At 34.3% G+C, this 22,935-nt stretch overlaps 1 protein-coding gene across 2 annotated transcripts; it reads left to right on the forward strand.

Annotated features, from left to right (window-relative positions):
- The first annotated feature begins 17,863 nt into the window (after window positions 1-17,863).
- Window positions 17,864-20,815, forward strand: LOC122017499 (AT-hook motif nuclear-localized protein 10-like). 2 transcript variants are annotated; one of them, XM_042575128.1, is made up of 6 exons: window positions 17,864-18,038; window positions 18,529-18,984; window positions 19,354-19,406; window positions 19,645-19,776; window positions 20,044-20,205; window positions 20,336-20,815. In XM_042575128.1, the coding sequence occupies exons 2-6, from the start codon at window positions 18,609-18,611 to the stop codon at window positions 20,570-20,572; spliced, it is 960 nt and encodes a 319-aa protein (XP_042431062.1). In that variant the 5' UTR covers window positions 17,864-18,038; window positions 18,529-18,608; the 3' UTR covers window positions 20,573-20,815. The 2 variants fall into 2 exon arrangements, with proteins under 2 accessions (XP_042431062.1, XP_042431063.1); XM_042575129.1 differs by lacking the exon at window positions 17,864-18,038 and adding an exon at window positions 18,068-18,256.
- Window positions 20,816-22,935: the final 2,120 nt, after the last annotated feature.

Genomic DNA, 22,935 nt, shown 5'->3' on the forward strand with positions numbered 1-22,935 from the left:
AATATGAGATTGTTGAAATAAAGTAGGAATTCCGTCCTCGTATAATTTTCTTGGCTTCCTCTTTGCACAAGCCAACACAAATTTTGATTCTTTTTGTTGGCTAATGACCGTGGCAGTCTATATGCAAAGTTAATTGTTTTCATACTCATTTTTTATGCAGAAGAACTGAATGGCGACCTTCAATTTGTTTTAAGAAATTGTGCAGAAATTTACTCAAAATACTTGCTCGTGTTTGTGCAGAATGACATTTCAGGATTAAGGCAGTCGCTTACCAGGTGAGTAAGGAGTAAATGAATGAATTGGACAGACATTTGTGAGCTTTCCCTGAAACACACTTTCTTAGTTAATCATGAACCAGAAACCTCTAGCATTTATGGTGTTGTGATACTGCTTAATTTGGATATACATCATTTATTCCTTTAGGTTTCTTGAAGGAGTTCAATATGAATGAATTTTCAGTTATGAGTTGTGAAACTGGATTTCCTTTACGATAGTTATGAAAAATAACCCATTACAAATGATTTCTTGGTTACGATGTGCAAGTATATTGGCTGAGCTATGTAATGCATATTATCAAAAGGAAGGGTGAAGGATAGTAACTCAGAAAAAAGGACCATTTCTATTGAGTTGAATACCCTATATTCCGGTAAGGCAAGAGCCTAATTCTATTTTCTTGGTTTGTTTTTGTTTTTGTTGAGTATCTAATCTTTTATAGTTACTTTGACATTTGGGTATGCTATTTACTATTACTGTCCGCCTTCTCTCATATAAAGAGTCGTTGTGCTAGGTCATAAATACTTCTCATGATTTATCTACCTATATCTAGTTGGGGGTTGGCGATACTGGACCGTCTGGGAATGAGCGTTATCACCTTTTGCTCTTAAGAACTAATCATGAGATGATTGATATGAGACTTTTGTATCATATTTAATAACAGACAATATTTTATGTTTGTTATATTTACTTTATATTTTTATAAATTTGAATAAATATATTAATGTCCTAAATGGTAATGATCCTGTCTTTGTTCTATAGCATATCAATTATTTGAATTAATTTTGAGAGAGCATAGATATATAAAACACAGCTTTTAATTATTTCTAGTCAAGTATTAATAAACAAGAGCAATATTAATACACTAATGACTTAATCTCACACGTCATGGATATAAGATATCAAGTTAACACATGTATATATATTAGATAATATGTACTAAATTGATCCGTCATAAAAATATTTCATGAATTATTATATAAGTGTCATAAACATTCACATACTGACTATTAGCATAAATAACCCTTTAACATAAAGTCGCTATGATTTCCTACATAAGGAGTTGTGTACTTTAGTATCGACAAACGTCACCTATAAAAAAATTAATTATAAAATCATTCATTGGGTATGCAATGAGTTATAAGGAGTATGGATGTGAGTGATGTAGATAAAGTTTGTCCCTTCCATATAATATATATGAAAGTGATGTATGTGGATCCTTTGATTAAATAGGACTATTAAAATGCATAATCATATTCAAATAAGTTAATATGAGATATTGAATTTATTTGTATAAGTAAGTCTATTTATAGATCAAGAAACACATAGATTGATAAAAGGATGACACGGTCTATGCCTCTTAAATCAATCAGATATCATAGACAAAAGGACTAAATTATATAATAAAATAGTCATAGACAGGTTAGGTCGAATCTACAACATTCTTGTTACTTGCGCATCCATGATGTATTGTCAGATGTCACTCATTGTTTGTGTCTTTAAAATGAGATTTTATAGTTACTGTCAACGTTATGAGAACTATTGGGTCACACACAGAGAGCACATCAATTTTGTAGTTTGCTTTATTTTAGTATGACTAAAATAAAGTATGCCTAAGTTTTAAATATGAAATTTATTTCAGATTTTAAACTTGTTAGATTAATGAATTAATCTAATTGGATCTTATTGAATTACTGAGTTGATTTAATTAGATTTTAAACTTATTGAATTAATGGTTTTTCTAATATTCGTTTGGATTTTTAAAATAAGCTCAAATTAAATAAAACCCATATTATATGCCTACGTTTTATTTTGGAAATGCAACAAAAAAAGAAAATGGTCTTATTAGATAAGAGTTGGACTGCTGGAGGTTAGTATGAACACGATTTTATTTGATAAGATCATATCAATCCTAAAAGTTAAGATTTTTTATCCCATCTTAAATAGTGGCTAGCACTACAACATGGATACGGGAGACTCCGATCCAATCGTGCTTATAAAGCGGGTGACGAGTGTGCTCGTATGGATACCATAGTCATAGAGACGTGAATACTCTGATTGTGTTTTGATTGACTTGACTCTCCATATTCACAAAGGTTCTGCGTATCGAAAAGGTAACTTTCCACACTATCGATCTAATTTGAATTCACATAGATAATGGTGGATTCTTTTCCACTGTATTTTTATATTTAATTTTGCTTGGAAACCCAACATTTACCATTTTAAGAACCATTTGATTCTTATCGAGAACCAGGATTGAAACTGTTGTATATCGATGTGTTTTGGCAAATGAGTGCATAGTTCTCGCATTGCTACACTGAAGAGTTCTTTGAAGGAATCAGAAGTTCAACCAGCTTATTATTATTATCATCATCAGGTAGAGGAACTAATTGAATAGAAGATCATCCAATGATTGCTAATATTTTTTGCCTATAATTTTCTCTTGAATATTTTTGTCTATAATTTTTAAAAAATATTACTATGTCAATATTTTAATATTTTTAACAAAACAGACCCCAAACTGTTTCTAAAAATAATCTAATTCATTATAGAGAAAAATGTATGTGAAATACTCTACACACATCTGGCTTTCATTTTCTTTGCAGCTAAAAGATTCAGCTGGAGTTGGCCAACTGATGACAAATTTCTACCAAAGTTGAAGCTAATTTTTGTACGTGGAAGAATGAAAAAAAAAGACCACTAAGCCAGATAAGTTCCTAGAAATAGTGAAATATATTTCTTCAGCTAGTTCAAAGTTTTTATCATTTTTGTCATTTTACTATTTTATTAAAAATCTCCCCCTTTATTAACTAACTTTGATGAAGCCTAAAATATATTTACGTTAATATTTTTTTTTTCTATTCACACTAAAAATAATTCCAAAATTTATTAGTAATTCCACAAGCGAAATAATCAGTTATCTAGAGTTCAAGACTCAGCTACAGCGTATTATTATGAATTTTTCTCATTATTAATTTTCTCTGATTGTTTTATATAAAAAAATATAGTTCTCTTTAGTCTCATATCTTAGAATTGACAACACTATAATAAAAAAAACTTCTATAAATATTTTAGGCCGACGATGTTAAAAAATATACTTTTCTTAGTATTTTTACTAAGACAAGTATAATATTAAATTAAAATAATTTTGTTCATAAGGAAGCCCGTTACAGTAGTTTGTTGCTGGGATTCTCTAGCGTCATTATTGCATGGGTCTGACGAATCTTACCCAAATAATTAATTCTTGGTTCATAAGGGTGACACTAGAAAATCCAAGCAATTCGGATTTTCAAAGACCCAAATAATTTATATATTATTATATTACACACGCAATGCGTGTGCACGATCACACTAGTTTATATAAAACTAGATAAAGTGATATGAACTCATATATTTCCCAAGCAATTTTACCTTCTCTAAAATTATTTAAATTAATTTAAAAAAATGAGTCAGGTTACCTTTACATTTGATCTTTCTCATGATATCCTCAATCGTGGAATCTCTCCATGAGTTCTTTTGTTATCATATCCACACTACGTTAAAAGTTAAAAACCTCACACATCTCTCCACTATAAAAAAAAAATCTCTTAACAACTTTTTCATAGGTCCCACAATTTTCATTATATATTTCTCATCTCTCCTTCATATTTAATATTATATATATTAAATTTTTATAAAATTTTAATTCACAAATTTTTATAATATTTTATCCTTCATATTTCTCATCTTTTTTGTTTTTAATATTTTATCATTTTTATTTCTTTTAAAAAAATATTTAATAAATAAATAAAAGAAGAAGCGGCTTCGTGTTCACGGAGCCGCTTTCTCGAAATCAACGAAGGCATCCACGTTATAGTAAGAGCTCCGATATGTTGGTGCAGGGTGCATCAGAAAAAAATCTGAGTTTTAATGTTGTCAAAGGTTCAAGTTAAGTCTTATTGTGATTTGATGATTTGACTAAGTGTGCAAGTTATTTACTCAACCAGGAAAGACCTAATCACGGGTAGGCAGTAATGTCCAAACAGGTCTGGAGGACCTGATATTTGACAGGTAGGTTAAGGTAAGCAACTGAAATGGAGTGACGGGGAAGTCGTGTCCCGGGAAGGGACAAATCCTAGCTAGGTCGCTAATCCAACTGAAGAAACTAACGAAGATTTCTAAGTTGAGATCAAGACAGTCCTAACTATCATACTTATGCATATTTAATATCTATTATCTAACTCTGTTTTGCATGATCAATATCTATTATCTAACTTTGTGTTGTAGGATCATATTACCCCTTGAATTTTAATGGGTCAAACTTTTGACTTAGAACTCAGAATCATGCTTTATCAGCGGCCACACGTCCACAACTCAGAGATCTTCATTTTCACAAGGGTTCAGTCGATTGAACAGGAGGTTTAATCTATTGGATCGTAAAGTTTGCTAGAGGGGGGGGGTGAATAGCGATCTTCGAAAATCATTATCGAGTAAGTAGTGGAAACAGAAAGCACAACGCTAACAAAATTAATTTTTACTTGGTTCGGAGCCTTTGTCAACTCCTACTCCAACGCCCGCACGTGAGAATCCTTTCATTGGGCAATCACTAATAATTCATAAAATGTTACATGATTGAGTACAAAAATTATATAAAAAGAAACACCGACAACAACAACAAGAAATTGAGCCGCAGGTTGCCGGAAGAGCTTCGTAGTGTCGCAGGAGCAGTGCGCAACAGAGCAATCGCATAAAGAAATTATTGTACTTTGCTCCAGGTGGTGACCTCCTTATATAGGAAGCTATGGGCGTCCAGATCCTTCCGGATGTCTGGAGCATGATGTCGGCCCAGCCAATCAGCGCGCTCCACGTTGCGACTAGATAAACTTTTACATTCCGGGGACCCGAATCCCTTCCAGGTGCCCGGACCAGCTCTTGGCACCCGGACCCCTTTTTCCAGTAAAAGTATTTTCCTGTAAGAAAAAGATTAGTCTGAGACAATAAATATTATACTACCTTGCAAAAAAAAAGTTAGCACAAATATATATATAAACAGAGTAGTAATTAGATTCTGTCTCCTCGAGACCAGAATCTAGTCACGATCTTAACTTAGATTTCTAAAATGGATATAAGTTGGATCAACGCCTATAGTTTCCTCAAACAAGGAACGCGTCCTCACTAAATCACTCTCCTCCAGTGACTTACCTTTACTTACCTTTTATCAGACATTCGGTCAACCCGTTGACCTGTCTGGACTTCGTGCCAGCTATCCGGTCGGTCTGTTGACCTAGCTGGACTTCGTACCAACTATCTGATCAGCCCGTCAACCTAGCTATATTTCTTGCCAGCTATCCGGTCGGTCCGTCGACCTAGCTGGGCTTTGCACCAACTATCCAGTCGGCCCGTCAACCTAGCTGGATTTTTCCTGCACACTCAGTCAAAGTGTGAGATCACAACAAACTAACTTAATATACTTTGTCATTCATTAAAACCTGAGTTAAACCTTTAGTGCTAACCGCACCAACAATTTCTCCTTTTTGATGCAATGACAACCTGAGTTAAGTTGGTGAAAAATATGCAAAAATAACTAGATAGATGATATGTTTTTAGACTGATTTTGATGTTTTGTCTAGATTTTTGTTAACTTAATCCACCCCCCCTTTTGACATTCATAAAAAATAAGCATAGACAAGTAAGGAAAAATTGACTAAGTAACCAAAAAAACTTAACAGTAGAAAATAGTCAGGATTACTTGGGGAGCATTAATCTAGAAAATAAGTAAAGTATCTTTCAAGATAAAAAGTTAATTAATTTGAAGAAACTATGTAAATAAAATGATTGTTTTCACGATTTACTTAGTTTTTTTTTAAAAAAAATATGATAAGTCAAAAACTTTACAAACATAACTTAAAAGATTTGAAATTGTTTTTCAAAAACTACTAATTTTTTAATAAAGTTTTTATAAAAATAGCTTTAAGGTTAAAAAAATGTTTTGAAAATAGATAAATTTTTAAAACTTTGAAAAACCTTTTTCAAGAAATAGAATTTTGAAAAAGATATAAGGAATGGTAAAACTGAATTAAGATTTTGAAATTCTTTGAAAACTGTGCCAAGTTATTTTCAAAAATATGAAAGCAATATTTTCAAAACTTAAATAGTTGTAAAACTTAAATAGTTGTAAAACTTATTTTTACAAGTTATTTTTTTAAAACACTTTTGAAGATAATTAAAAAATTTCAATGCCAGAAAAATGAAGCAATTTTTGAAAATATTTTAAAGTTATTAATTCTCCCCCTGAATCTAACATTAATTCAAAATAAATAACAAAAAAATGTCTTTAACTGTCTAACCATTTGTTACTTACTAACTATCAGAAGATAGCAGTTTTCACTTGGTTAGTCAGGTTAAGTTTAGTTTATTCAATCAATGTTTGACTAAGCTAAACAACTTACCCTGATTACTGTAAGTTTGATTTTTAACGCCCAAACTTATATTGATGCACTGATATAAGCATCTTTAAGTACAGACAATTTGTCTGTGCATCTCACCCCTTTCTAAGTTTAACAATATACAAGCAAGGTAGTCCTAGTATGTTGGTGAGATGCTCAAGTTCTAGACCTATAGGAGCATGCTTTCTAAGGGTTTGATCTATACTAAGGCTAAAAACTAATTTTGAAAATTCTAAAAATAGAAAATTTTGAAAAATGTAAATAAAATGTTTTACCCTAGAATTTTAAAGAAGATTTTGAAAACAATTTTAAAAGTAAGAGTCCTAGTCTATTAAGGATAATGTGACAAGTCAATATTTGAAGTGAAAATAAGTCAATATACAAGGACAACGATCAAGACAAAATACACGGAGATAATAGCAACCTAGTCTACTATGATGATAAGGAGGGTGGTCCGGAACCCAAAGATCATAACATCTCTATCAACTCAGCGTGACGAGCCCGGTCATCATCTTGAGAGTTGGATATGTCCCGTCGAAGATCGGAGACATCCTACCGCATGTCTCATCTAAGATCGAAAATCTCCTGCTGCATGCCCCGTTGAAAATCAGAGACCTCTTGCCGAAGACCAGTCATAGCTATCTCAAGGCTGGTAACTTGATCGGCTAGAGTGCGAGGGGCGGGACATGCTCCTCGAGCTGGAGGCAGTGTTGGAGCAGGACGATCACCAAAAAGTGTATCCATGAACTCATCCACCCCTGCCTCCTCTCCCTCAGCATCCGACTATGGCTCGACATCGAAGTCAAGCTGGTGTTTTGCCCCCCTCCGCTAGGACAAGACACCCTTATCATCTGTATGTATACCACCTAAAGAAAAGTTCCTAGATCCTACCATATCAAACTCAGTCAGGACTCTGACATCACTTCTGGTGACATCAATATCTAAGGATGCAAGGTATGCGGTCAAGATGTGGCAGTAGGGCATGTGAACCCCTCTGCTGGTGATGAGTCTAGCTGAGTAAATAATGACATGAAAAATATGTAAACTAATATCTATATCTAATCTATGACATAAGGCATATAATAAGAATGAGTGAAAATGATGCATCATCGCGATGTCGCGAGTGGTCAACGGTAAGATGCAAGAGACTAAAACTCTATAAAGGACATAGTCATGAACTCTAAAGGAGACTGACCAGAATAAGGTAACTGTGGGTACTCGCTCTTCCCCCCCAAAAATACAAGTAAATCGTATCAAGTGTGATGTGTGAGTAAGGATCATCAAATGGTGGATCCCTAGGGGGATAGTACTAAAAAGTGCATGCAAATGGACGTAAACCTAAAAAGATATGGATGACAGCAGGGGATAGCGTGATATCAATACTAGCTACCCTAGTGGCATATATAAGGTCATCTACTCTAACTTGGTTATTGTACAGTTCAATACATAAACCTATATTAACTGAACTGATACAATAAACCAGATGATGTAAACTGTAGTAGTCAATGACTTCTATAGCAGGAATGCATGAATGCATAAAAAATTATCTATCTAAACACCTAGTCCATATAGGACTGTAGATAGTACTAGCAAACCTAATCCTAAGTTCTTCAGTAGAAAATCTAGGGTCAGTACTAGCGGTAGAGGACCCAACACCAAGTCTAGAATGTTTCCTAATTTATCAAAGAAAACTGAACTAAGCATAAAATACTAAAACAAAATAATTTAAAAACTTAGCAAGGGAAATAGAATTTACCGAGGCATCGATAGTGAAAATAATAGAACTGGCGACCTCGGTTGTTCCATAGTAGCGTAATAACCGGAGAAAGAAAAGAAAATTTAAAATTTGATTTCTTTTGCGTTAAAGCCTGGTGAAGGCCTTTGCAAAAAAGAAAAGGAAGGTGTAGTTATTGGGGGCGATCTGGGCGCCCGGACGACGTCCGGGTTCCTAGAGCAGGGAAGAGGCGAGGTACCCGGAGTGTGTTCCAGACACTAGGAGTTTTATACCAGGGGCGCCCGTGCCTGATTTCTGACTCCAAGTTTCTGTTTTCTTAAATAAAATTTAATATTATTTTAATTTAAGTTAATAGAAGTTAAATTTTAAGTTAATTTGAATTTAGTTTTAATTTTAAATTAATTTAGTTTTAATTTCAATTTCAATTTTAATTTAATTTTCAGTTTAATTTTAATTTAACTTTTAACTTAATTTTTAGATAAGTAAATTTTTTATTTTAATTTAAGTTAAGTTAATTTTAAATTTTAATTTAAGTTTAATTTTTAATTTAATTCTAAGATTAATTTAATTTTAAAGTTAATGTTCAAGTTAATTTGATTTTTAAGTTTAATTTCTAATTTAATTTTTAAGTTAATTATTTTCAAGTAAGTTTTTTAAATTAATTATTTTTAAAGTTAATTATTTTAAAGTTAATTTCTTTATTTTTAAGTTAATTTAATTTTTAAAGTTAAATAATTTCTAAAATAATTTTTAAGTTAAAATAATTTTAAACTAATTTTTAAGTTAAAATAATTTTTTAAATAATTTTTAAGTTAAAATAATTTATAAGTTAAAATAATTTTTAATCTAAAATAGTTTTAAAAATAACTTTTAAGTTAAAATAGTTTTAAAAATAATTTTTAAGTTAAAACATTTTTTAAAATAATTTTCAAGTTAAAATAGTTTTTAAAATTATTTTTCAGTTAAAATAGTTTTTTTAAAGATTTTTATGTTTAAATAATTTTTAAGTTAAAATCAATTTTAAAATAATTTTTTATTTAAAACAATTTTTAGTTAAAATAATTTTTAAGTTAAAATATTTTTTTAGAATAATATTTAAGTTAAGATAATTTTTAAAATAATCTTTAAGTTAAAATAATTTTGAAGATAATTTGAAATTGAATTTTTCAATTTAATTTTAAATTAAATTTGATTTGATTTAATTTTAATTTTAATGTTAATTTTAATTTTTTTTATTTTGATTTAATTTTAATTTTAATTTAATTTAATTTCCATTTTCATTTTCATTTTCATTTTAATTTAGTTTTTAAATTTAATTTAATTTTAATTTTAATTTAATTTAATTTAATTTTAATTTTAATTTATTTTTAATTTCTTAGTCATCTCAACCGATCTATGTTTTCAATTAGGGAATCTTATAATTCTTGTGAGATGAGTTAAGTTCAATTTTAGGGTTTGGTCTAACTTTGTGTTAGATTTATGTTTAGGTTTGGGCTCAACAAATAGATATTTTTTGGATAAACTTCTGGTGTATGGTGAGTCACCTGGACATTTTTAGAGTAACCATGTCTTCGGGATTTTCCAAATAGTCTTATTCACTGAACTTAGTACAAAACCTTGGTCTAACTAGTTACAATTCGTAAGGGGTAACTTCAGTTAGTTTCACTAAGTCAAATGTACCAGGTCGAAGTCATATCTTCCTAGACATGCATAGACAGAGCTTCCCTAACCTACTATCATCCAAAACTTCACCAGTACGTAGGTCAAGTTAAACCTTTGTCCCTTTAAGCTAATCCTAATCACCCTGCCGGGTAGGTTAGTTTTGGAGGTGTCAACTGGTTTGGAGCCTCCCCCTGAATTATTGATCTGGATTAAATTTTAATTCTGGGTTTATGTTGATTACTTTTATAATTGTAATGAACTTGATGATAATTGGGGTTTGAGTTGGTTTTATAATTATTTCTATGGTTTGACTTTGGTTTGGTTGATTTAAGTTTATGTTTTGAATTTTGATTTGATTTTACATAATATATTTTATTTTGGGTATATAGTATTGGTTAATTTCTACTTGCATGGTTAGATATGTTTTTGAAACTTAAGCTTTAGTTTGTATTTTGGATTGAGTTACAAGTGACATAAATGATTTATTTGTTGAGCTGGACTTGTAACCAAGCCCAGATTTATTGTATATTACTTTTTGATTATTTAATATTAGATCCAAATTTTTAGATCTAGTTGTGAAATTTTCTAACAACCCTTTAAGTTTATTAATTTTAATTTTTAGTGTTGAATTTTCCTCCTCAAGTTTTACAACTTGATTTGGATTAGATTTTTCAATTTGTTCCTTGAGGTGTTGGTTTTTCTCAAGCAACATTTTATTTTGATTTTCGTGTTCGGTTAATTTTCTATTTAAGCATGAAATTATTTTAAAGAACTTCTTGCTTAAATTAAAATATACCTCATCGGAACCTTCGGAAACAAGTACGGACTCGTGGCTTAATTCGGGTTCGGACCCGTCTTTCGATTCGTCTTCCGATTCTGATTCACGGGCCATCAGTGTGAGGTACCTTCGGTGCTTCTGATCTTCGGCATCTGATTCATCTGAAGACGATTCATCCCACGTTGCTTTGAGTGCCTTCTTTTTTGTTGCCTTGGTTTTGTCTTTCTTCAGCTTTGAGCACTCATTCTTGTAGTGACTCTTCTTATTACATCCGAAGCAGGTCACATTCTTTAGTTCGGTAGTGGAGTTGATCTTTTGCAGGTCATTTATGCTGAAGTTTTTCTTTCTCCTGGTGAACATTTTTCTTACCTAGTTCATCAGGTGTTCTTCGTCTTCTGAGTCTTGGTTAGACTCACCTTCAGATTTAGGCTTGGTTCTTGACTTTTCTTTGGAGGAACCTGCAAAAAGAGCAACACCTTTCTCAGTTCTGGCGTTAGTTTGTTCATGTAGCTCAAGTTCACAAAATAATTCATCTAATTTTAATTTTGAAAGATTCTTCGAAATCTTGTAGGTATCCACGATGGATGCCTGATAACCATGATTTTACTGTATTATTTTGATTCATTTATGCATGGTTTGATGCTATGTTCATAGATAAAACCTAGATTTGCATCACATTTCATGCATTGTCTAGATTTTGGACCTAGTTGCAAATTATTATATTTTGATGTTATTTGATGCTAATATTTGATTCTTATTTTACAGGCATCAAAGGATCTTGGATTTGGATCTATTTGTATCGAATTTATGCTTGAATCAGAGTTGAAACTAGAAGATCAAGCTTCGGAGCATTATGGACCGTTCATCGAAGATTGGACAGATCTGAACCATCCCGTGAAGATCTGGTTGATCCGTCCTAAGGGAGAGTAGATCCAGACCCTAGATTGAGATCAACACCTTCGGATCAAATTTTAGGCGACTTTTCACCGTTGATCAAGAGCCAAATCAATCACAGTCGTTCGTTCAGATCTGGATCAGATTTAAAACAGAAGCTACATGGTTCTTTCTGCTTCGTCGATCTCTTCCTCTGCGCAGCTTCGCGTCCCGCGGCATCTCCGAGATTTCGACCCCCTTCCTTCTCCGATCAACCTCTCGAGCTTCAATCTCGGTGGAGAGCTTCTCGGCAGCTTCATCCCGATTCTCTGGAACCGTCTTGAGGTGTTTCCTCCGGCGGAATTTCTTCTCCCAACATTCTCTGTTCCAGCCAGATTTGGAGGTGTTCCTCCAATCGGCGACTCCGATTCCCATCAGCAACATTTGGAGGTGGTCTTCCGGTGTTCCTGAGCTCCATCCGACAGCAAATCGTCATCCGCACCTTCATCCAGATTCAGAGAGCTCCGGGTTGCAGATTTCCAGCATTTTCGGCACTTGAGTGGCTTTAGGGTTGTTCTAACTCGCCGGAGGTGGTCCGCCAGCGTTGTTGAGCATACCTAGAACTGAGACGCAACTGAGATTCTACATTGAGATCCAGAGTTGGGGGTTCTCGACTTTGGCATTCTTGTGTGACGGCAAGAATGTGTTGCTTGTATAGATTGGTTGTGAGTTGGTTCGGTTAGGGTTAATTTCACTTTGTTACTGTTCTTACAGCTAGATTATATTTCTTTTAATGATTGTCATGTTCTTATCATTGTAATTTATTATTTAGTTATTTTGTTGAAGTTTCATTTGTGTTTAGTAGCTAGAATTTCATTGATGCAAGTTAGTTTAAGTTTTGCTAGAGCTTGTTTAATTGTTAAGTTTTTAATTAGGGTTTAAATTTTGCTTAGGATCAGATTTAATTATGTTTTGTATTTCATTTCTAGTTTAAGTGTGTTAATGATTTAATCAAAACGTAAGGTGACAATACGTTATGGTTTGATTATTGACACCTAGTTAGGTTTTATTTATGCATTAGACCAGTTTCTTATTTACTTGCTTGTCAATTGTTAGATTTAGATTCAAGGCTAAAACTCCCCCATTTTCATATTAAAAACCCCAAAAAATGAGAATAACGAACAATCTTAGGTTATCATCCGACCGCTAGTTCCTCAAGGTTCGATCTTGAGCTCGTTATTACAACATGATTGTGTAGTTAAGGGGTTCAGTGGAAAATACATTGTTAATTTGATTTACGAGTATGACAGACATCGTTATCAATGCCCATAATGCATTTCGAGGAAACGTGTTCAGGGGGTACCTTATTAAATTGTGGTTCTCCATTTGGTGGCCGATAGTGTGAAGCTCGTTCAGGATGTCTTTGATTCTCGTGCGGAGTTGGCTTGCAAATTAATTTATTGAAGAAGAGATCTCGTTTGGTTACCTTAGCATCGCTGGTTCCCTCGTGAAGTTCGATGAGCTTGTCCTACAATTCCTTCGTATTTTCGTGTGGGCTCACTCGGTTCAGGTTTTCCTTCATTAGCCTACATTGTAGTGTGTTGAGGGCTTTGAAGTCCGTCTACGCTTTCTTCTTCATCTCCGGATTCCAATATTTCGGGTCCATTGAATTTTCGGAGTTGTCGACTAGAGTCTTGTAGCCTCTAGTGAACCTGAACCACTGGTCGAAGTCGGTCTTTAGATAGAACTCCATTCGCTTCTTTCAGTAAAGGAAGTCGTCACCGTTGAACAGGGGAGGATGGGCGGTGTTGAATCCCTCAATTTGGGCGATAATTCTTGCACACAAAAAAAAACAAAGAGGATCCCAAGACTTGATCTTGGATTTAGTAGTGTGGGGAAAAAAGTAAAAATTTAAGATTGAATTGGTGTTGCACCAGTTCAGTTTGAATTGCTACGAAAAAAAAATCTCCAAAGAGGTAATAATACCAATCTGGATTATTTTGAAAAACTTAAAATCAAAAAATGAGAAAAGAAAAAAACTTTCACCCCCTTTGCATAATTGGTGGTTGTACCAAATCAGAGCGGTACCTGCTCTGATACCACTTGTTGGATCGTAAAGTTCGCTAGAGGGGGGGGGGGTGAATAGCGATCTTTGAAAATCGTTATTGAGTAAGCAGCGGAAACAGAAAGCATAACGCTAACAAAACTAATTTTTACTTGGTTCGGAGCCTTTGTCGACTCCTACTCCAAAGCCCGCATGTGAGAGTGCTTTTGTTGGACAATCATAAATAATTCGTAAAATGTTACATGATTAAGTACAAGAATTATATAAAAAGAAATACCAACAACAACAAGAAGAAATTGAGCCGTAGGTTGCTGGTAGAGCTTTGTAGCATTGTAGGAGCAGTGCGCAACAGAGCAATTGCAGAAAGAAATTATTGTACTTTGTTCCAGGTGGTGGCCTCCTTATATAGGAAGCTCTGGGCGCCTGGATCCTTTCCGAGTGCCTGGAGCGTGACGTCAGCCCAGCCAATCAGCGCGCTCCACGTTGCAACGAGATAAACTTTTACAATCCAGGCGCCCGGACTAGCTTCGGGCGCCCGGACCAGCTTCGGGCGCTTGGACCAGCTTCGAGTGCCCGGACCAACTTCGGGCGCCCAGACCCCTTTTTCTAGCAAAAGTTTTTTCTTGCAAGTAAAAGATTAGTTCGAGGCAATAAATATTATACTACCCTGTAAAACAAAAGTTAACACAAATATTTATATAAAACAGAGTAGTAATTAGATTCTGTCTCCTCAAGACCAGAATCTAGTCACGATTTCAATTTAGATTTCCAAAATGGATCTAAGTTGCATCGACGCCTATAGTTCCCTCAAACGGGGAACACGTCCTTACCAAGTCACTCCCTTTCAGAGACTTACCTTTACTTACCTTTTGCCAGACATCTGGTCATTCCATCGACCTGTCTGGACTTCGTGTCAGCTATCAGGTCGACCCGTTGACCTAGCTGTACTTCGTACTATCTATCCGGTCAGCCCGTCGACCTAGCTGGATTTCTTGTCAGCTATCCGGTCGACCCGTCAAACTAGCTTGGCTTCGCACCAGCTATCCGGTCGGTCCGTCGACCTAGCTGGATTTCTCCTGCACACTCAGTTAAAGTGTTAGATCACAACAAAACTAACTTAACCTACTTTGTCATTCATCAAAATATGAGTTAGACCGTTAGTGCTAACCACACTAACACAATCAACCTATCAAGGCATTTTGTCAGTCGACTAAACAAGCAAAAATGGAGAAACAGATCAGGCTTGTAAACATGGTATCACAGCATGATCGGTCGATCGAACCCAAGGTTCGGTCGACCAAACAATAAAAGCATTAATGACAAAGAAGATTTGGATCGAAGCGAAGAAGGAAATTTGAGGGATCGGTCAACCGAACAAAGTGATTAGTCGATCGAACAATTAATACACTTAATGCAGCGAAGATCGGATCTCAACGAAAAAGTAAACCAGGTGTTCAGTTGACCGATAAAGAGATCGATCGATCAAAAAGATCAATCGACCAAACGTGGCTTATAAAAGAACAACTCGAGGTCCAAGCCATGCCAACTTTTCTGATCTACTCTCTGCCCGTCATTTGTGCTACTACTGTTCTACCATGCTTTCTCTGCCCGTCATTTGTGCTACTACTGTTCTACCATGCTTCAACCTTGTGTACAAGATACGACACCGAAAAGTCTCTGACGATCTACACCTTCTATTCTTTGTCGGTATATTTATTTTAGCTTGCATTATTATTATTATAAAAAGATGATAGTGTATTACTATCGTTCTTATTCTTTGTACGAATTATCTTTTTTTTTCAAAAATTTTGAAAAGAGGAGTCTTAGTGGATTACCTAACGGTGCGATTAAGGATCGCGGATTTTGAAATAGAAATCGATATAGATTCCAAACCAAGTTATTATAGATTCCAAACCAACTAAATAACTGTGTCTCTTTTGTATTATTTCTATTTTATTATTTTTACTGCTTACTTTGATTCGATTTTATGATAAAGAAAAGATTTTTAATAGACGAGTCAAATAGAATGACGATGTGTTTGCCGTGTCACTTTTTAGTTAAGTAACAATTTGAGAAACTAATTATGGGGTGAATGAGACAACTTGACTAACTAGATATGACCTTCACCAAATCCATCTAGTCGAGTCCCATCCTCACCCAATTCCAATTTGTCCAGTGAACTTGTTGTCGTTGTCTTGTTGCACTAACGTAAAGTTAGGAAGATGTTTTGGTGAGGAAATATTGTTTTAATGCAATGCTAAGAAGTAAAATAGGAAATTAGAAATTAGAAAGGGTAACATGAACTTGAACCAATTTACAATCTAACACTCTAAAATTAATTTTTCATGCACTTTGAATTAACAATTAAGTAAAATAAACCATCAGTGAATTTTCACCATTATCACATTCTTCTAATGCACTATCTATAAAATATAAAATTAAACATTTATACAGGGCCGGATATATTCTTAATTTTTTAAATATTTAAGGATCGAATCCTAATTAAATTTTTTTTATAGGATCGAACTAATTACTTTCAAAATTAATCATATAAATTAGATATCTAATTTCAAATTAGAAAAAGTATATTTCCTCTCTCTTTCTATAATACATGCCACCCTAATTGCATTACTATGCTTTTAAAAAAAATTGATATCCAAGTGTTGATTAATATTTCATTCAGTTTTTTTATATAAAAAGGAGAAGTCATTAAATAAATATATTTTTATTGAATAAAAAACTCACGGCCATAATTAGCCTATGGGAGGCCATCATGTTCTTAGCTTTTCTTAATATCACATGAGGAGCAAAACAAAAGCAAAAATATACTTTGATTTGGAGGATTATGATGAAATAGGAAGAAGATCACATGTGGATTTGTCTTTTCCTTACTTTTTCTCATTGTGTTTTTTTGACCTAACTCACCTTTTTAATTTATTTTTTTATTTGTTTTTTATTTATTTGCTTGCTTCCAAATAAATTCCAAGACAATGTTTTCACATCTCATTTCCTTTCAACCATCAAACAATCCAACTATTTGTGTTCCTCTTAAAGAATTTTGTTCATTGTCCCTGCCTTTTCTTTGCCTACTCAATTCAAAAGATTCCTTATTGGAAATTACAAGTCTAAAAAAAATTCATATTAATGTTAAATTAGAAGGCAATCTTTTATTTATTTATTTATTTTTTAAAACTAGAAATCCCCCCTATTTGGTAGCTTTTACTTGTGTTTTAAATTTGTCTTTTGATTTAATTTATTTTTTAAATGGAATTTCCCCTACTTTCTTCTCTTTCACTTGTGGAATTAACTTTTTAAATAAATACTAATTTTTCAAGTTATTAAAAATGGGGGATGCTTAAAGCCTGATTTTATGTTTGAGCAAGATTAGGGGCATTGACAAAATATTCTAAGAATTTTGGAGCAATATGATATAAAGTGTAATGATGATTTCATTTCAATTTATCTATTTAAATGCATCACTTTTTTTTTTTTAAAAAAAAATTGAAACCTTGCCCTAAAATTAGGAAAAAGGTGAGTTAGGTCCCACAGTGTAATTAAAATTAGGAAAAAAAATATAATTACAAGTCACCCCTTATCTTGTCATACATTAAGCAAAAAGGGACAGAAACTCTATTTTAATAAATAAATGGATGAATGATGGATTATTGGATGAAGACTAGCAATGACATTAAGCTTTTCCAGCACAAATCTTAATGCAAAATGGTTTATAATTTAATAACTATATAATTAATTTATTTTCATTTCGTCAAAATAGAGAAGGTTTAATTTTTTTTTTGTTTGAAATAGTTTGACTAATTGACATTAATTAATTTTGTTCAAAATTAATTTAATTTTATATAATATGCAGTGAAGGATCTTTTAGTTAAAAATAGGAGGGACCTAGTTTGTCATTTTAGTTACAAGGATGATTTGGTCATTTGCTTAATATTGAAGGTCCTATTTGATAATTATTCTTAATATAAGAAGAGAAGAGAAAAGAAAAAGAGGGGATTAAGATAATTATCGGGCTATTAGATACTAATTAATTGTAATTTAGAACGGAGATTATGTTTATTGGTTAGATTAATTTGCCACTAAACAATTTCGGCTGCTTTATGTTTTTTTAGGGGAAAAAAGGAGCTCGAATTCCAGAGAGAGAAAGGCTTTTGGGAAATTATTAAAGAGGAGATTAATCTCCTCCATTTGATTCTTCTCGAAGATTACCAGGTCATTACTTCATATTTTTTTCACGACAAGGGATAAAAAAATTTCTTTTATTCTCTCATTTCCCTGAAATTATCTGTCAAAATCAAGTTTTTCATAATATTTTTGATGGAAAAAAGAATTTTTTTAGGATGATTTGGCGATTGGCTTTGATTTTTTTTCTTGTTTTTTTTCCCTTGCCCCTTCGATCTGAAGTTACCATAGGATTTTATATTTTTGGGGTACGTGTTTTTCTACATTTTAATAGGATTTTGCGTTTGATAGCTACAATTTGATTTCTTGCTCGAGATGAAATTTTGAGTTCAATTTTTGGACGCTAGGGTTTAGGAATCCCCCCCCCCCCCCCCTGCAGTTATTCAGTGGATGGTCGAGTAGGATTTCAGTGTAAAAGATGCATTTTTCGACTGATTTCCTGCTTGTTCTTCGTGTTCTTGGAAGTTGCTAAATTTGGAGTCTTTTGTGGAGGTTTAATCTCAAATTTTCTTCATTTCAGAGGAGGCTCTCGGCTGATATTGTTAGTGTTGCCGAAGAGTTGGTATTTCGGTAATCAGTCTGCAGTCGGTGCCGCAGTCGATGCAGAGCGTGCGGTTAGCCTACACGGCTGACGGCACGGCGATCTACAAGCCAGTGACCAGTTCATCTCCTGCTCCTCCTCCTCAACCTCCTCCTACTTATCAAGGTGGAGGAGGGAGCCCTGGAGCAGCTGATGCTGCTTCCGCATCTCTAGCAACACACAGCCTGAACATGAACATGGGAGAACCCGTCAAGAGGAAGCGCGGCCGGCCGAGGAAGTATGGAGCTGCCGGCCTTGCCTTGACCTCCTTATCAATGGCTGGCCCATTGTCTCCTTCTGGGATGGCCAACATAGCACCCTTGAGCTCAACCGATGGTGTGAAGAAACGAGGCCGGCCACCAGGTTCTACCAATAAGCTGAAGATGAATACTCTCGGTATAAAGTCACCTTGCTTTCTTTACTTAACTATTATCAATTTTCAAGAAGCAGTGAATCCCCACATGCTTTGGTTGAGTTATGCTCCTCTTGTTGTGTTCATAATTGCATTAGCATCATCGGATTACATTTCGTGCGTGTTTATTGTGCGTTTAGAAATTCAGAAATAGTTTCCTAAATAAATTGATCATTATCTTGTTTCTTTCTATTCAATCGCTTTATAACTCAAATTTCTTCCACTATTTGTGGATGATAAACGATGAATTTATACTTTTAGTTGATGCATTAACTTCTTCAGATACTACATGTGTGTAAACAATGTATCTAAAAAGAGTGGTGTTGACAGTATTCTTGTTTTTTTATTGACAGGACCAGCAGGAACTTCATTTACTCCTCATGTTATTACAGTAATGGAAGGAGAGGTAACCATTTCCTTCCGAATCACTTCGATATTATTTGATTGTGGAACAAGGATGATCGGCTATATCAACACGCTTGTTGTATTAACTTTGCTTGATTATTTTCTTATTGCAATCATTCTAAACTAAGGGACTGGATGTGTATCTGAATTTCTCTTTCATTTATTTGAAATTTCATAAATTTTGCACAGTGGATGCTGAACACTTTACTGGTTTTCAATAACTAAACATCTGATTGCAGGATGTATCTTCGAAAATTATGTCATTTTCTCAGCAAGGATCGCGTGCCGTCTGCGTTCTTTCAGCCAACGGTGCTGTATCTAATGTAACTCTTCGCCAACCGGCAACTTCTGGGGGTAATGTAACTTACGAGGTTTGTAGATCTCTCATTACCAGAAGCTATGCCTTCGACCTGCAAATGAATGTATCGAGTTTGAATTGATTATTTAGTAACATTTTCATTAGTAAGGCAATTCAGAGTGATTCTTCTTTTGTTGCTTATATTCAGAAACCTGAACTGATTTCCTAAACCAAATAATCGCTTACATATACACTCTTCACTTGTTGCTTTGTTCAATGGTAAGATCTACGGGCTCAGCTTGTTACTTATACATTTTTCTCGTATACTTTATGTGCACAGGGTAAGTTTGAGATCTTGTCATTGTCGGGTTCGTTTATGCTGTCGGAAAATGGCGGGAAGCAGAGTCAAACAGGTGGATTGAACATCTCACTAGCTGGACCTGACGGGCACATTTTAGGTGGGGGAGTAGCAGGGCTTTTACTGGCAGCATCGCCGGTTCAGGTCTTTCAAGAACTCATCACATTGGATTTGTCTTTCCAGTCTTTTATAATTTTGTTGAGTTAGTCGTAACAAAGATTGATTCTCCGCAAGGAAAGCTATGATCATGACTCTCCGCAATTGTTCTATTCAGGTAGTTGCGGGGAGCTTCATACCGGACCGGAAAAAAGAATCGAAACAGACTAATCTTGGAGAACCTGATTCCACCTCAGGAAAACTTGTCGGCGGTGGGATGACCGGAGCAAGCAGCCTGCTGCCGCATGGTGCATTGGGTGAATCGCCCGGCGGCCCTGGGAGCCCACTCAACCAGACTGTTGGCGCTTGCAATAACATCAATCCACACGGTGTCTCGACCATACCTTGGAAATAACTTGTCGTGCCCATTTTGTTACTATCGAAAAATAATTATCTTTTGATCAAGAGGAACAAGGGGAAGACATTGATAAAGATGAGCTGTTGTTTAAATATGATCTTTCTAGTCTCGAGCTAGCATCATAATCTTAAGTTGTATCAATTATCAAATATCATGTTGTATCGATGTGTTCATCTTAAATAGTTGAGACAAACATGATTTAACTCGTTCATAATGATGAATCATTATTTCTCTGTCTAATTGAGAATTTTGTAAGTGAATTTGAATCAACTCGATCGAGAATAGACCTCTAAAATGATGATGACGACGATGATGATAAGGTAAAGGTAAGATTGATTGAATCTCCACAAAGTTGATCGAGACAATGATCAACCAAATAGACCTAAAATGAAATTTAGATTCAAGCAAAAAAATGTGATTGAAGTAAAAAAGTTTATTTGATCCTTATAAATTATTTCAGTAATTGCTTATCTTGAATTTTAGTTCCAATTTTGCTTTAGAAAATTAAAATGCATAGAATAAAATTTAAAATAAGGTGATTTCCCAAATTGCATAGGTGGTTTTGTTGGCCCAGAAAGTATGAAAATTAAAACGAAGTAAAATGGCAATCACTCACAGTGAATCGTCAGAGACGTCGCTGAAGAATCGTTGGTCGATGAAGGGGTTGCCATTGTCGGAAGCACGATCACGGAGCTGCCGGAAAGCGCTTCAAGGTTCACGAGCCAAATCTCAACCTCTGGATACTCTCCCTTTGCTCGCACACGATCACCTCACAGCTTGGCAGTGCTCTCTGATCACCTTCGCAAAAACCTTCTCCTCTTCCTTCGGATCTGTGCTTGGACACTCCTCTTATAGGAAGGCTAAGGAAGACGAAGGGGAAAGACGCCTCTTCGTCTCCCTGACATTTGCAGCAAACAACCATTTGCAGCAGTGAAAGGGACGAACTCTTTCGTCTCTTGTAACGCCCAACATCTCCCACTCGTCCAAGTCAATCCATAAGGTTAACATAGACCATGTCAGTCACATAGACTACAAGGTGATCAAGTCACGAAGACCAGAGCAAATTAGTCACACAGACCAAATAAGTCACATAGACTTTATGAGGATCAAGTCACGAAGACCAGAGCAAATTAGTCACAAAGACCAAATAAGTCACATAGACTTTATGAGGATCAAGTCACGAAGACCATATCAGAACATCCATTCCATACATTAGGGAAAATGGTTCGTGCGACAGTAAGCACAGTGAGCATTCAATTGCTAAGAAGATTGTCACACCTTACTTAGTTGCTTCACAAAACGAATCAAAGACATATGTCCATAGAACGAATCAAGGACATAAATGACTTTCCTTTACCCCAGATTAAATTATTTATATCATTATGAACATCTCTAATCTCTCATATTGACCATATGTCAAGAGCATGTTCAACATCTCCAATCAAACAAATTATTCACAATTACATTTTATGTACTGAATTAAAAATGTAACCGGTACCAGTAAATAAATGTCACAGATGTAAATCAATCTTAATCTTCCTTTTTAGTTAGAATCTATTCATTCTAATTAGTCGCTTTCCTAGTTATGCTCCATAGACCGAATCATCCATAGCCAATAGGAAACATGCTAAAGTAGCAGACACTAATCATAACTTCAAGTAAATAGCTAAATAGTCACTTAAGGTAAAATCGAGATTAACTTATAATCTCAAGGGTCTCACATAGTAGAGAAGTAGAGATCCATTCTCCTACTACCCTTCTTGTCGCCATAGCACATGCGGTATGAATCACATGCTACGATGTTATTCTCTTTTCCAAAAAGAGCGCATGTTTTTCTCAAAATTTAACATCGTACAGATTTCGATCTAGACATTCCCAATGTCTAATCCTGAATTCAACATATGAATTCTATTATGGCCTCAAGCAGATTCAGTAAATGGTGGGTGTATTTACTCCAATCATTACACAAATGATCTCATCTTGATACAAATATCAAGGCGACCTTAACTTATGAGTATGTCTCTATTCACAACTACATAAGCTGTCCCATAAGCAACGGTCTTACCTCTATTTGTACTTAACAAATAGAGATGATTGTCCATGTGAGTAGATCAATCTCAATCTACCAACATGCTTATCGAGACTTTTATTCGAATGTAACAAAGACATATACACTGAATAGATCATGGTATTTTTCATTTATCAAAATGTCTTTACAATTAGTTACATTCTTCGAATCCCAAAGACTTCACATGTCCACGAAATGACTCTTTAGTCAATGGCTTAGTAAAAGGATTAGCAAGCATATTCCGTGTAGGGATGTACTCAAGAATAATCTTTTTCTTGTCAACAATATCTCT

Source organism: Zingiber officinale, chromosome 8B (assembly GCF_018446385.1).
Source record: "Zingiber officinale cultivar Zhangliang chromosome 8B, Zo_v1.1, whole genome shotgun sequence".
NCBI classification, from domain to species: Eukaryota; Viridiplantae; Streptophyta; class Magnoliopsida; order Zingiberales; family Zingiberaceae; genus Zingiber; species Zingiber officinale.

What these genes read in the sequence shown, in the direction of transcription:
- LOC122017499 (XM_042575128.1), top strand. Translation starts at nt 18,609, where the DNA reads ATGCAGAGCGTGCGGTTAGCCTACACGGCTGACGGCACGGCGATCTAC. An exon ending in GCTGAAGATGAATACTCTCG is followed by an intron (nt 18,985 to 19,353) that starts GTATAAAGTCAC and finishes TTTTATTGACAG; the next exon opens with GACCAGCAGGAACTTCATTT. An exon ending in TGGCAGCATCGCCGGTTCAG is followed by an intron (nt 20,206 to 20,335) that starts GTCTTTCAAGAA and finishes TGTTCTATTCAG; the next exon opens with GTAGTTGCGGGGAGCTTCAT.